The sequence below is a fragment of the Thalassophryne amazonica genome, chromosome 15 (assembly GCF_902500255.1).
Source record: "Thalassophryne amazonica chromosome 15, fThaAma1.1, whole genome shotgun sequence".
Lineage (NCBI taxonomy): Eukaryota > Metazoa > Chordata > Actinopteri > Batrachoidiformes > Batrachoididae > Thalassophryne > Thalassophryne amazonica.
The window spans coordinates 13,462,333-13,478,052 of NC_047117.1; the positions used below are offsets into that span (position 1 = coordinate 13,462,333).

Below are 15,720 nucleotides of genomic sequence, written 5' to 3' on the forward strand. Positions count from 1 at the left end.
AAAACCTCATGCATGTGTGCACACACACATTTCCTCCTTCAGACTGTGTAAGATGGAAAATAAAATGTTCATTATGGAATTCCCTCCAGGTAAATATGTTCTCCTCATTAAAGTGAACTATAATTTTGCAACACATTTAAAAAATAAACCAACATTATAATGCTTGGATTTCAGTAGAAACTAACTTTTGACAGTTTTGTGAAATTTGAAAGGCTGTACAGCTTTAAGTCTCTCTTACATTTTGATGTAAAACTAACTTTGATCAACACAAACTAATATGCCTGCACTCTAAAAATGAACCGCTGTCTCAACGGGGAAAAACTGATGTCACAATTTGAATAGATTTTTTAAAAGTTATTTCAACTTAACTAAAGTTATTTCAGCTTAACTACAGACGTCTTGTGGCATTAACTAAGTTGAAAGTTGAAATAACTTTAAAAAAAATCTATGCAAATTGTTACATCAATTTTTCTCGTGGAGACAGCGGTTCCTTTTTTTATAGTGTGGTATGTCATGAGGTGTGTTTTTGTTCTGCAAGTTATATTTGAACATTATTTACCTATTTATGTGTATATTTCTGTACATATTTATTCATTTATTCCAAATTCATGTTTGCTCTCCATCGTCTTTCAGGGTTTCCCAGCATGCATTGTGCTGGTGTGGGTCCGCTGGGTCTGTGGTACCTGTTGTTAAGTGTGCTTTAACTAATTTAAGTGTGGAAAGGCCAATACTTGAAAAAAAAAATTGGTTAAAAATAAAAATCACTTGCAGATTTTGGATGTCAAAGAACTTTACAAATTTAATTAAGTCCAATCTGCACATTTTACTGTAGATGAAATAGCTTAATCAGAAGCTATGTTAATTTATATTTTTATATAATTTAATATAATATAATATATAATTTATATGAGCTATGTTAATTTATATTTTTATGATAATGCTCATAGAGTGTGCCTAATCTGTCACTGTATGGGCATTAAAGAAATGGTAAATTATTATTAATGTAGTGCATATTACGTACTTTTCCATTTATATTGTTATTTCTTTGTACTTCTGATTTCATATTTTTGGAACTGTAAATTAGTATTTTTTTTTTCCATTTAATCATTTGTGTACCTCTTGATCATCATTTGACTTTAAGACTTGAAAGCTTTTTGTTGACCTCCATATTTATGCTACAACTAATTCAAATTTCAGCTGTGGGTCTGTTTTTTCGGAATTTAGAGGGGGGAAAAGTCAAAGGTAAATTCACCATAATAGCTGTGGCTTCAGCTTTATCTAAATGTTTTAGTGGTTTGTGGGATAGTGTTGTCACAGTGAACTTTTTACTTGGCTAACTTTTAGTTTATCTGTGCCCATCACAGCTGATTTGGATCTGCACTAAATTAGGGTGCCCATATTTTGACTACCAAAAAAAACCAGGACACTCGGCTCGGCAATGAGATACTCAAAGTTAACTCAGACACCTTATAATTTTGATACATATTCTTCCTCTCCACACAGAAGATTTTGCAGAGTAAAATATACTCTGCCGAGACAACATTTGGTCCCAGTCCAATTAGAGTTAAATACACTCTATTATAGAGTGAAATCAGCTTTACTGTCTTGTCAAATCAAGTTTTTAATTAAACAGTCATTCACAGCATGATAGAGTTGATTTAGCACTGTGAAAGAGTATATTTAACTCTATTTGGACTGGGACCAAATGTTATCCAGGCAGAGTATATTTTACTCTGTAAAATTTACTGTGTATGGACAGAAAATGGTTATATTACAAAATACTACCTATAACCAAAGACACACATTCAGACAGGCTTCCCAGAGAAACCAGAATATGTCCTGGGAAAACAGGACATCTAGTCAACCTACACTAAATTTCACGTGACTGTCACAGGACGTGCATGAAGCATAGCAGGCATTGGCGCAATTTGGTGGGGGATAGGGGGGACATGTCCCCCCCACCTTTTCAACCAGAGGGGACAGAAGATGGTATGCCCCCCCCCACACACACACCTTCTGACATATATGTGTGTATTTGAAACATGCTATGCCAGTCTTATGTGCAAAACCATGTTAGAATAGTATCTTTGTTTCTGAAAGTTTGTATTTTTAGCAGCATTGAGTTGTTTCCAACACCTGTTTCTTGTTTGTTACATTTTCTGGGACTGTATTTGCCCAGATTTGAAACCAAAAATAGTTGCCTCTAGGGACTAGTGTCTACACATAAGTATCAATGGACCATATGCTAATTTACTAAATTCTGAAAGTTAGAAAAGGAAATCAGAAAAGCTATCTGGGACCTCAGAAAGCCCATCTGCAATTATTGCTTGATCTCCAAAATCAGTCTATGCAAGCGAAATTATGTTGAGTATGAGTGTTGTCATTAGTGCCACTTCGAAAATTAAATTCATGGTAAGTAATTTATCCTAAACTTATGATCTGTTGTTTTTTCAAACTTATGCAAAAACAAATCTTGAGAAAAAAAATACAGTATGCGATAATTAATAATTATTAAGAGCCTGTTCTTTCATATTTATGAATACATTTTACCACATTGTAGTTGTTTTTTTAATGAAAACTCAACTTATCATTCTTTTTCAGTTCTACACATGTGGTGATACCTTATTTACACCAGGATGTTAATAAAATCAATGCTGGCTATTCTCAGAATAAAGTACTTATATCCACAGTTTCAAATTGTACAAGTCAAATGGTGTCCAATTTATGGTCTTCTCAAAACATTAAAATTACTGTTCTGGATGCTCAGAATGCATCTGAACTTATCTAGAAACCGTTGGCTTCTGGGGCCTAAAGCGGCCCCCAGACCCCCGGCCTATGGGCTTCGGACCTGCGGGTCTCACACTTTGTCCCCACCAATTTCTAGTTCTAAACTGCACCCTTGATAGCAGGCTTCACTAACTTCACTGTGAAGTTTAGCGTTCAGAATATAAACATGCACAGGTTCAATGAAGAGTAAAATTTCCTCTGGTCAGTTCATGAGGTTTGTGTAGGTCTTCTGAAAGTGTTTTAAGTCAACCTGCTAAAATTCAACAAACTTTCATGAAGCAGAACATGTACGAGGAGTTGATATGAGCATCACCCAACATGCTGATGGGGAATCAAACTGTATACCTTCTGTGACTGCAGATCTCATCATCTTCAGTCAGTCATGTATATTAATGCTCCCTGTGATTTTCTTTGACCTCAATCACGCTCCACTTGTCCAAGCTGCCTGCTCTCGGCCTGACTCTCCTCGTCCTGCTGTTGTACCACTCCGCGGTTTGTCCCTACGAAACCGGAAATCGCAGCCAGTGTTTGTCTGCTCCCTTTGTGCCTGGCTACAACCTCGCTGGAGAAGGTTTTGACATTGTCACCCTGCAGCGCAAAGGAGCCTATTTGATTGACGTGACGACTTACCTCACTGAAAATGGCACATGTACGCTTTACAAAAACCCTCTTCAAGGCAATCAACTGCAAAAGGTAAATCACAAAGGCATGCAGTTTGAAATGATCAAATATCAGGCGATACACAGCTAAAGACTGTGAAGGTTTTACATTCTGGCTCATAAGTGTTTGGACAGTGGTGCTAAGTTTTTGGTATTTGTTTCTGTGTAGTTAATCTGTCTGGAGTACGTGTAGTGGCTGCACTCTGTGTTGTGTTGTTATAACTCTGCCCATTCACTCCTCTCTTGGACGCAAACTCACGATCCTTGGCATGGGAGTCGGACTCTCTAACCAGGAGGCTAAAACCCAGGACTCTGGCCTTGTGACCAGAGAATCCTTTTGAGCTGTTGGAAAGTGAGGTTTACTAACTACATATGCACAGCGACACCTGCGGGCCTCCATTACATACACAGTTCTCAAAAACTGAGTGACCATGCAAGAAGGAAACTAATGAGGGAAGCCACCAAATGTCAATGATAATTTTAAAGTTATAGGAGCTGAGACTGACCCCTGTAATGACACCAACCAGGCATATATGCATGTGTTCAAGCACAGTTTTTAATATCATCTTCCAATAGTTTCTCATTAATTATCTTATTCTGTGTATTTTGGGGGCAGCAAAATAGCGGCTAGTATGCTTCCACCTTAATCAGAAGATTCACATGGCCATTCTCCTTTTTCATTTGGCGTTACATCAAGAAAGACATCAGGCAGAAAATTTGTGCAAAGACGACATGCAGCTCCATAGTGGATCCACTGTGGTGACCGTGAACAAAACGGGAGAAGCCTAAAGAAATTAATATGTTGTCTTCATATTTTATTTGGATACTACATGACCCTTTGTGTCACACACCACGATTGACTGGACTGGTTAGTCCAAATAACAGGATCCCTTGAATAGGATGTTAATTTCATCGGACATCACACTGCTCAAGCTTGTTCGACCTTATGTTTTCAAAATGTCTGTTTTGTATTTTGAAGACCAATCTGAGCACACTATACAGTCTGTTTTCATCAGCAATGATGGACAAAACAAGTGACTTATTGATAGATATTTAATGTATCCGTTGGGTGATAGAATTAGAAATTAATTTATGCCAAGAGTACAAGTCACCTCTATGCACATTGAGGGATAGAGATATGCAACAAAATCTCTCTCTCTCTCTCTCTCTCTCTCTCTCTCTCTCTCTCTCTCTCTCTCTATATATATATATATATATATATATATATATATATATATATATATATGTGGGTGATTCTTAGACTACGGGCACTTATTATGTCCTTTGATCATATTGTATGAAAAACAGAAAAAAGGGGAACTTTCACACTTTTATAGTTATAGATTTCTTAGTTATTTTATTTTTAATAAATTTGCAAAAATCTAAAAAAATCCCCACCTTTTTTCAAATTGTCATTATGGGAGTATTGTGTGTAGAATTTTGAGGAAAAATAAATAAATTTCATCCATTTTGGAATAAGGCTGTAACATAGCAAAATGTGGAGAAAGTTAAGCGCTGTGAATACTTTCCGGATGCACCGTATGCGTGTGTGTGCGTGTGTGTGTGTGTGTGTGTGTGTGTGTGTGTGTGTGTGTGTGTGTGTGTGTGTGTGTGTGTGTGTGTGTCTATAGATAGATAGATAGACAGACAGACAGACAGACAGATAGATAGAGATGTCCATTATTTATCCAGATAAAGTTTTGCTGAAATTAAAATAAATCTCACCATAACTATAATATCTTGTGGCAGGAGAATAAAATGTGTATCATCCTGTACATTCTAACAAAGAGGTTTGACCTTTTTCAGATCCCCATTTCTGTATGGGACTGGCGTGCATACAGCCGCTGCAGGTATCTACTCGAAAACAGTGTCCACACATCTGTAAGGTAAGTCCTCACAATCACTGAAAGTATTTCAATTCAGCTTGTTTGTATAGTGAAAAATCACAATGCAGGTCATCTCAGGGTGCTTCACAAGAGAAGGGTCCATATTGGAGCAGAATCAATGAAAAACATAAGCAAAAATGAAACAAGAGATTTGTTACAAGTTAAAACTGACAGCAACAAAAAAAAAAGTAAAATAACAATAAAATTCAGGAACAGTAACATTCAAATAATTAAAACAAGGAGTAAATGCAAATGAGTGTTAGCTGTAAGACACGGAACACAGATTAGTCTTTAACTCGGATTTAAATGAGTCCATCCAATCAAACTCCCTTATCGCAACTGGCAAACTGTTCCATTAAAAAGGAGCCTGATAAGAAAAGGCTGTATAATCAGCTTACTTCTTCTTAAGCCTTGGAATACACAACAAACCTTGATCCCAAAAACGGACAGCACGGGCTGGTTCATACAAGCAAGTCAACCAAATATAAGTTCAAGAACAAGAACTTACTGAACATCCAGTTTCTCACTGTTGCTACACAATCCTCCAAGGTCCCAATTTGAAAAGGATTGTCAGCTGTCATCGGCATATAAAGCTGGGTGTCAATGGCATATCAATGAAAATCAACTCTGTAGCTTCAGAAAATTTGTCCAAGAGGTGTAATATAAATAGAGAGAGGACCAAAGGACCAAACACAAAACCCTGCGGTACCCCAAAATTTACTGGAACAATTTTCAAAGTGATGTTGCACAAAACGTGGATATCAGTTAGGCACAATTTCAACCAAGATAGAACCTGACTGACCTGGACTCTATTTACTACAATCTTTTCCATCTGAATCAGAAGCTCAAGGCACTTGACTGTGATGCCTAGCTTTCACAGGCACTTACGGCACACCAGGAGCAACTCTGGAATTAAGGACCTTGCCCAAGGGCCATTAGTGATTGTCCGGTTGGCATTTGAAATGAGGATCATCTTGTCTCAAGCCCATTGTTTAAACACTAGACCAGGAGTATTCAAGCCCAGTCCTCAAGGGCTGGTGTCCTGCAACTTTTAGATGTGTCCTCAGCCCAACACACCTGAATCAAATGGCTGAATTACCTCCTCAGTATGCAGTCAAGTTCTCCAGAGTGCTGCTGATGACCTCATTAGCTGACTCAGGTGTATTGAAGCAGAGGCACATCTAAAAGTTGCAGGACACCAGCCCTCTAGACCCCTGCAATGGAACATCACCTCCCCAACTTTCAAGTCTACTAACAATATACAGTGATCTACTGTATCAAACACTGTGCTAAGATCATGTATACTCGTAAGCAACAGCGTGCATCACCACACTGCTGCTTCCACATGAGTCCATCACCAACGCCATACCGCAATCGCTGTCGTTTTATGTTCAGACTCTACTCAAAGTTGGTTTTATAGCATTTATTTTGTGTTCACAGCTCACTGCTGTCAAGCTACTCCAGCCATGACAGCTTCAGCTGGCAGGTAGGAAATATCTCACAGCTGTTTCCCTCCCACAGATCACAGCGAGGGTGAAAAATATTTTCATACCTGTAACATCCTGATTTGTCTGTGTTTGAATGTGTGTGTGTGTTTGAGTAAGTTTACATTATTTAACATTTTTAAGACAGTCACCAGAATCTTCTCTTTATCAGCTTGGCATTGATTATAAGAAGTTTGTCAACCTGGAGGTTCGAGGAACACGTTCAAGGGCGTATAACTTCGCTGAAAACCAGAGTAGATTTGACCGCCACACATTCAGCAAACATGAAACCACATGTATCCATTACAGGTAGCATACTAAGACCTTGCCTCAATTTTATTATTATTATTTTTAGGATTCAACAGTTTGCAGAGTTAATTGTATCATTCCACCTTTTGTTTTATAGTTACAGACTGTCAAATTATCCACCGATCAGTGCAGAGTTCCAGCGGGATATAATCAGGCTACCTTCTAACTACACCAATAACACCAGTGTGGATTACCAGAGGATCATCGATACCTACGGCACGCACTACATCCGCCAGGTCAGTTCATATACACACATCACCATTGTGTTGTGCCAAAGAAAACACATATCTGTAAATAAATATCAAATCTTATCATATACCTATAAATGATACGGCAATATGACTGTATAAAACACTAAAGAATAAATAGCAATACACCCTTTTCGCGGACGGGTAATATTTTTCATACCACCCGAGTAATCAGCCAATCCGGACAGCGGAGCGGCGCCACAACGAAGAGGCGCGGTCAGAGGAACTGTGAAATACTGGTGAGTCACTATTAACAATTTCTTACATGTCCAACCTCGTAGGTTGATCGTTAAATTTAAATTTGTTAGTTCTAAAAGCCATCATAATTATCTATAGGAAAATGTTCTATTTTTTTTCTGCTAAGGTTTGAACTTTGAGTGTTTACACAGGAGAGAAAAGTGAGAAAATGTTAATGCCTGTTTGAGAAAAGTGTATAAAGTGTGTAGTGAGGGGTTTTACAGCCTTAAAACGTCTATAATAATTGTAAAAAATAATGCTGACTACTTCGCGGATTTCTAGATTTTATATTATAACTTGATTTGAACCAAGAGTATTGCATTACTTCTGCATTAAGGTGTCTCTAAGTTTTAATTAAATTTAGTTTGTCACAGAATTTGTTAAATACAGGATTAAGATAACTCGAGAGGTATTTGGAAAGACATTTATCAAACAAATTCCTCTTGGACCAAGTTGAAATTGCCACCAGTTGTTGTGTTGTCAGTAGAGTATGATCATTTAAGATGTTCTACCTGTGAGGTTATTTGTTCAAATAATTTTTTATTGATGTTTTTGTAGGTGTATATGTTGATTAAAATGAATTTCAGATTGCCGATGCTTATGATAAGAATTAACAAAGTGACTGTGATCATCTTCCATAACTGATGTGATCTGGCCTTGTTGGTGGTGTGTCGCATACTTTGCTTTGGGCTGGATACTGTTTTCAGTCAAAATATGAGAAAAACAAACACAAACACAACTTTGGTGTAATATTCTTAAAAAAAAAAAAAAACAGTAAATAACACAAATTAGTGCATGTTTGGGGAAAAAAACAAACCACAGTGATTTAACTTTAAATTCAGAGTATACTGACAGTCCAGGATGGTCAGAACCAAATGATAAACTGGTCACAAGACTGGCAAACACCAATGTGCAAAACCTGCATATTTGGGGAATTTAACAAACACTATTTTACAAATAATGCCAGACTACACAAAACACCCAGATTTTAAAAACATGTGGCTTATGTTCATCATTGACATGAATTTTATGACCTCAACAAGCTGTCCACAAGAGAATCATGTACATGAGGCGTGTCCGTGCAGACGCCTCCCTATTGTGACAACCTGCCCCGGTCTCCCCGACTGCACCACGCAAATGATGCACCCAGGTCCAAATTTTTCGTGGGTGGGGAGGGGGGGGGGGGGGTCTGATTCATCACAATGAGGCTCATTAAATGCTGATGTAATATTATCACTAATATTTTGAAAAAAAAATGTATTTTAGACTAAGAAATTCTGCCAAACACAAGGTTAACAAACTTATAAAACTTTCTCTTGGTCTTTCCTTTCTTGACTTTTCTTCATTTTTACTTTTCCTTTCTTTTCTTCATATATGTTTTCCTTCACATATCCCCCTCACATATCCCCTCGACCTCCCCCTGGTGGTGAGGAGGATGTATCACAACCTCGGTCAGATTCCATCCCTACACACGCGCGCGGAAAGCACGCGTGAACGCGCCACATCCACTCGTTTTCCTTTGGAATGTGTAAAAATCCCGTCCCGCTGCTGGATGATGTTTGATGCAAACTGCCTGAAGGGAAAATGACTTTTTGACACACGTGTGACTAATTTAGGTGTCCGCGTGTCCGTGACGGCGCCGTGGGTTCCGCCACGGAAATATGATGGAGAACTGAAAGTTGGTGACGCCTGAAGAACGAACCAAGAACTTTGTGGGTTTTTTTTTTACGGTTTGTCATGAAAACGGACAAAGATCAGCTGACGTCTGGATGGATTTGGATTAATAAAGTGTCTGTCACTGACATGTCTGTGGGTTGGAAATGCAGCTCCACGTTCAATTCCTGCTGCTTTTTATTATTATAGCGGGTAAGAGAAACCACACCTCTAAAGAACAACATTTAACGTTTACATAAAAAAAAAAAAAAAAAAATCTATGTTAAATGTTCGTGGTGCTGTGGAAATTTTTGCTTTATATTAGTATGTCACTTGTGGGAAAAAAAAAGGAATATTTCACTCAATAATTCAGCTTTAAAGGTAAAAAATTGCAAACATGAGCTGTTTGTTGTTGTTTTTGTTCTGTTTGCATCAGCTCCATAATCATTGGAACAAGGAGGCAACTTTTGTCATTTTGCCTTTCTACTGTAGGTGCCTTGGTGGCTTCCCTCACTGACACACAAACAGAACCACACTGTGTGCATTTCTTAATGATTGATGTAAATGAACTCCAAACTCATTCACTGACTTGGAAATGTTCACGTGTCTGTCCCTTCTGACTTAAAGAATACTGGCTGTAAAAGTGATGATGATTTATGTTGACAATAATTCTCGTATTTAGTGTGTTTTATTACTGATGGTCTGCGAAAATGGTGTGACTGTGTATTAAAATGACTAACTGGTTAAAATTATATTTTTGTTGAACCTCTTTACTTAAAGCTGAAAGTCTACACAACAAGAACATGTTATTTGATTGATTTAAAATTCATGGTGGTTGTGTACAGATGCAAAATCTTTACCTCTGCTTACGAAGTTCTGCAGAGGTTATGTTTTCACCCCCATTTTTGTTTGTTTGTCTGATAGTGAACAGCCTGTAACCCACAATTTTTCATATATTGTTCTGAAATTTTTACAGAACTGATTCAGTTTTCAAGGTTAAAGTCAGGAAAAATATCTTGGATATTGGAAGAATCCCAACCTTTAATACTGAACAAATTTTCAAAAATTAAAAAAGATCAAATTTATTTCATATTTGAGTGCGTTGTGTAGGATGGTATCCTTTATCGACAAAGTCTGATCAGGATCTGATCCAGATTACAGATTTTGTGGCCGTTTAAATTTAAACATTGAAAACCCAATTTAATGTATACTTTACATTATATCTTAGTCAAACGTGCCCCGATCACTCTGATATTTGAAGGTGAGGTGCAGACTGGCACTCACTATCTATCACCTGACAATGTTTGATCTGGATCGAATCCGGATTGCGGATTTAGGGAATATTTGATTTTAACATTGAAAAGCCCTTTTGATCTGTATTTATTTTAGCTTATGAAAAGTCACTTCTAACAGGAAATTTTTTTCCAAGATAAAAATTTGTGGAATTGGAAACTAGTGTTGGGGAGGTTTGTGATCTACAAGCGCAGTGCTCGAGTAAAAATTGTCTCCCATGTTTAGTCTTTTAAAATCCCAGGAAAAGGTGAGAAAATCTGGTCACAGTTTCCTAAAAGCCTAAGGTGATGTTACCAAAATATTTTTGTCTGACTAAAATTATAAACCTTCAGTTTTCCCTGATACAGCATGGTGGATTAGTGGTTGCCACTGTTGCCTCACGGGCAAGAAGGTCATGGGTTCGATTCCCATCTGTGGCCTTTCTGTGTGGAGTTTGTGCTTTCTCCCCGTGTTTGCGTGGGTTTTCTCCGGGTGCTTCAACCTTCTCCCACATCCAAAGGCACGCAGGTTAGCTGGATTGGAAACTTTAAATTGTCCATAGGTGTGCATGCGGGTGTGAATGTGTTTGTTTGTCTATATGTGGCCGTGCCACAGACTGGTGTCCTGTCCTGGGTGTACTTCGCCTCACGCTCTGTGACTGCTGCGATAGGCTCCAGTTCACCGAAACCCTTAATTGGAGTAAGTGGTTGAAAATGAGTGAGTGAGTTTGCCCTGATATAAAACACAGATAAGCAGAAAATCTCCAGTTTACCAGATAGTCCATGCGCCAACTAGGTTTTCAGTACCACTTAAGCGAACCAAACAACACTTACTCGTACAATCCAGCCTCAGTGTACCATGGCTTACACAAAAAGGTGTGGTGGACATCCCAGGGTAGTAGCTATATGCAGGTAGGAGTCAGGGGTCAAATATAAATATGGTCCAATCATATTAAAAATCCTACCACATCATTTCCTGAACATAAACATTCCAAAAAAGGTATAGTTTGGACTACTTGTGACAGAATGTTGTGGAGTTATGGGGTAGAAATGGCAAAAATAGTGACAAAGGTCAATTTATGGTTGTACAGGGGTTAAAAGTTAAAGCTGCTCCAGTTTTGGTCAGATATGATGGAAATTGTTGGTTGAGGTAATAGGGGTTTTAAAGAGCAATAGTTTGCACCATCTGTTGTACTTAGTTTTCACATATGTCATAAAATCCAATGGAGTTCGACTTTGTTTGACCTTTTACATTTGGCGACCAAACATTCAACACAAGCAAAACAATTCTATTTATTAATCCTGTCTGCTCAATAATTTTCAGCACTTTTTAAAAACAAAATTAGAGCTAGGCCGTCTAAATATTGAAAAAAAAAAAGTTTATTTTTGTAAATCCAAGATGGCCGCCATGGTGGCTTCTGGAGAAAATGAAATCATCCATTTACTGACTGGCTGTTGTGTGCCCTTTCCACAAATTTCTTATCTTGACAAAAATTCTAATCAAATTACATAATTAATCTGACTATTTTTTTTTTTATGAAGCTAGAACCAAGACGTTTTAGTGGTGTTGACAAATGACCCAAAAGTTTATTCTGCTATCAACTTTGATCTGACTGATTAATTGTTTCACCTGTTGTTGTTATGAGATGGGATGATCAATAACCGTAAAGCTCATGTGATGTTTGGTGAAACAGTGTTTTTCCTGCATTACAGACTTCAGGGAACACCAACTGTATGAACCGGGACAAACTCGGAGCTTTTTGTCCTCCAAAATTTGACCACCATTTCTGGACGAGTGCTATGAGTAAATAACTTTACTGGTTAAGTGTTGGGCTTGAGACCAGAGGATCCTCGGTTCAAATCCCAGCCTGACCATAAAATCACTAAGGGCCCATGGGCAAGGTCCTTAATCCCGTAGTTGCTCCCGGTTTGCAGTGGGCGCCTTGTATGGCATGAATGTGAGGCAATGATGTGTAAAGCGCTTTGACCATCTGATACAGATGGAAAAGTGCTATATAAATGCAGTCCATTTAATAGACCACTAGACCATCACCTATTAATTACCGACACTCTCTGTTACTTGTCTCCCCCACCCCCACCCCTTCTTTCCTCAGATGTAGCATCGGCGTTGTTACACCACCAGTGTGGTGGAACTCTCCACCTGGACCAAACTCCATCTGGTCACCTCCATCTCAATTTACCAGGTGTTCTTGGCGACACCAACACCCTGAACCCCATAAACCTCCAGACTGACCCGTCCTTGCCAGTTTGCACTTGGATGATAAATATTCCACTGGGTCTGACGGTACTTTTAAAGTTAATTTGGTTGGAAAGTGGTTCAAACTTCACAGTGTGCTGTGTTGGGGATCAGGAAGAGCTGATCCTGGAGACTGGGGGAACTATCCTGCTCAGGAATAATGCTTCCCTAAATTGGACAGGAACCAATCACTCTTTAAACCCAATTCAGCTGTCCTATCATGGTAAGAAACCTTTACTTATTTACCGTTTTTGATTTACTGAAGGCTCCGCAGCGTGTGCTTGTTTCTATATCACAAGTTTAGGCTCATAGCCTTGGCGAGATTAGCATCACGTGCTTTGGTCAGCGCTGTTTTGATTGTGTGACGTATTGTGGAAATGTTGTGTTCAAAGCTTACTGCGAGCTGTGAATGTGTCAGTGGGAAAGTTTTTCTTTCTCACATTCACTGTGATGATCAAGAGATGTTATGTTGTGTTTTCCACTATATCTTTCTACACCCTGTCCCTCTCTGTTTTTCTGTTTGGTCCTGGTTATCCAGTTCAGGAAGATGAGAGGAATTCCTCACTCGGACACAGCAGCCTGGGCTCAGACGGAGACGTCTTAGCTTGGTCTCGGACAGGAAGCAGTTTTACAAGCGGGGATCCTGCTGTAACGCTACAAGGTGAAGAGTTGGGGAGAGGGACTGAAGGGGGCATAAGTCACCTCCACCAAGGTTACGGGTGGACATCAGGGCCTCAGGCGACGTCTGGACCCACCTATCAGGACCGAGGCCTCCCACAACCCCCCTCTTCGCTGCCAGGACTCACTCAGGCTGTGACAGCCGATAGGGAAACTCTCCCTCTTCCTCCGGAACAAGCAAACAATGGAGCGGATACATCTGGAGTTCCTCACCTCACTGATGGTCCTGTGTCTGCCAGAGAAGGAGCACTCCTCTATTTTCCACCACAACATCACACAGAAACACACATAATGCAGACAGAAACAGAAACTCAGACAGCGCACAATCTGAAATATGCAGATGTCAGGAGCTTCAACACATTAAGGGGCACGGACACACAGAAACCCACACCACGTACCAATTCTAATGGATCCGGCTTTGGTGGCCGTTTTCACCGTGTTGCTCTCTCTGGGCTGCCTTCCATGACAACCTCTGAGTCCAGCACCATCATAATCCCACGTGAGGAAATCTCAGTTGGAGAATCAGGAGCCAAAGGAACCCATTCCTGGAGGAGCCACCAAAGCACAGAGAGGTCACCAACTGAACCTCAGTGGGACAACTTGAGTAGTGCATCCTCTGGCATTCGCTCCACAGCCACATTGACCCCCCAGGGTGCCAGCAGAACTGGTTGGTCACACACCACTGATGCTACAGAGGTTAATGCCACAGTGGTGACGTCTGTTTCTCCCAACTTCACACAAACTGGCTCTGTTGATTCGGACGTTAGAAGTCAAATGGCTGCTTTGGGCTCCTCTATAAGTAACATGATTTCTCCTGACACAGCTTCAGCTGCCATACAGAACCAAACAAGATCTCCAGAAAACATCTCCAATTCAACATCTCCCTACACCTCATCCTCACTCACACAGTGGGAGGAGCACACACGAACGCCTAGACATGTTCTAAATGCCATCATAGCTTCAAACACCATTTCCCCTTTATCGGATTTCACCGAAAATGGTGATCAGACAACAATTTTCCAAAGGTCCCCAGTAACCCCAGTAGACCAGAACTCTGCTTTTACTAAAACTCAAGAGCTGGAGCATTTGCAAACAATGGTGACAAAACCTGACTCAAACACGCTGCGTCCCACTCATGCACCCGACACCTCTCAAGCCTACAAACCCTTCCTGACAAGTTCAAAGGGTCCGTCTACCCTTTTGTCTTTAGATGCATCAGATTGGCACTCATCTCCATCTTCATACATCCTGCCTCAGATGCACACAGTTTTTCCTGAAAGTTCACGAACTACTCACGCCCGTGATCCTTCCACCTCCTCTCCTGATGAACCCACCTCGCACACATCCGACAGTAAAACCACACCTCCACCCCAACAGACATCAACAGTCAAATCTCTGCACCCACTTCAAACGTCTTTACTTCCAACCGATGTCCGTACTCCTCAGGGGGCGTTCCATAGTTATACTGCTTCCACACATCCATCAGTGACGACTGCCAAAACAAAGACTGACCGTGGAGTTAAAAAAGAAGGAGAGATGAAAGCTGAGGGGCATTATCGGGGGTCTCCCAGCAGTCCAAGTACACTCACTCCCACAGCTGAACCTCCAGATGAACCTCCATCTTGGACAACTTCATCTCACCGACATTCTGTGCCGACCTTGCCTGTTTCAACCTCCACCTCACCTTGGAGTTCCATACCTCAGATGCCTAAGTTCTACGTTGTGCCGGATCAGTCTGTCACCATCAGAGGTAGTGTTTGTGTTTGGTTGTTGACTCCACTAAGGAGAATTTGTGTGCACTATCATGTCTTTTTGCTTTTCTGAAAGCAACATATCTCAAAAAGACAATAACTGACATCATTGAAATTTGGTGGATATCTCAGCATTGGGTAAAGGAAGAGTTGACAAATGATGTAGATTATTTTAAACGTGCTTGAGCCTTGCAGTCATATGTTAGTTGTGGTTGGCGTTTTCTTTGAGGTGTCCCATAATTGCCCAATTGTGCATTTTGATTTAGTGCCTGGCATAAAAAGCAATTCTCCCCAAACCTAGAAATGGACAACTGTTGGGCCTTAGGGGGCAGCAAACTATCTCTGTATGCCCTGTAGTTACTTCTAAAAAAAACAAATAAAAACAACACATATTTTATCTGAATACTGGTAGTAGGGTTCTACTTTATTCCACAAAATATTTTCAGCTGACCTCAATGAAATTTGGTGGAATAATCAGCTTTATCAAGAGATCTTAACTG

The 15,720-nt window shown here is 39.8% G+C and overlaps 2 protein-coding genes across 3 annotated transcripts in view; both read left to right on the forward strand.

The window, feature by feature from the left end:
- Nucleotides 1–9,244, forward strand: LOC117525825 (perforin-1-like). The gene is made up of 7 exons (XM_034187752.1): nucleotides 1–89; nucleotides 3,209–3,480; nucleotides 5,253–5,332; nucleotides 6,773–6,818; nucleotides 6,989–7,125; nucleotides 7,223–7,361; nucleotides 9,227–9,244. The coding sequence occupies exons 1-7, from the start codon at nucleotides 53–55 to the stop codon at nucleotides 9,242–9,244; spliced, it is 729 nt and encodes a 242-aa protein (XP_034043643.1). The 5' UTR covers nucleotides 1–52.
- Nucleotides 9,134–15,720, forward strand: part of si:ch211-14k19.8 — a 21,779-nt gene continuing 15,192 nt past the window's right edge. Inside the window, exons 1-4 of one of the 2 annotated variants that reach the window (XM_034187813.1) lie at nucleotides 9,134–9,476; nucleotides 12,649–13,014; nucleotides 13,330–14,742; nucleotides 14,776–15,219. In XM_034187813.1, the coding sequence (XP_034043704.1) occupies nucleotides 9,431–9,476; nucleotides 12,649–13,014; nucleotides 13,330–14,742; nucleotides 14,776–15,219 (2,269 nt within the window). In that variant the 5' untranslated portion in view covers nucleotides 9,134–9,430. Of the gene's footprint in view, nucleotides 9,477–12,648; nucleotides 13,015–13,329; nucleotides 15,220–15,720 lie in introns of both variants that reach the window. The other variant, XM_034187812.1, reaches the window with a different exon arrangement.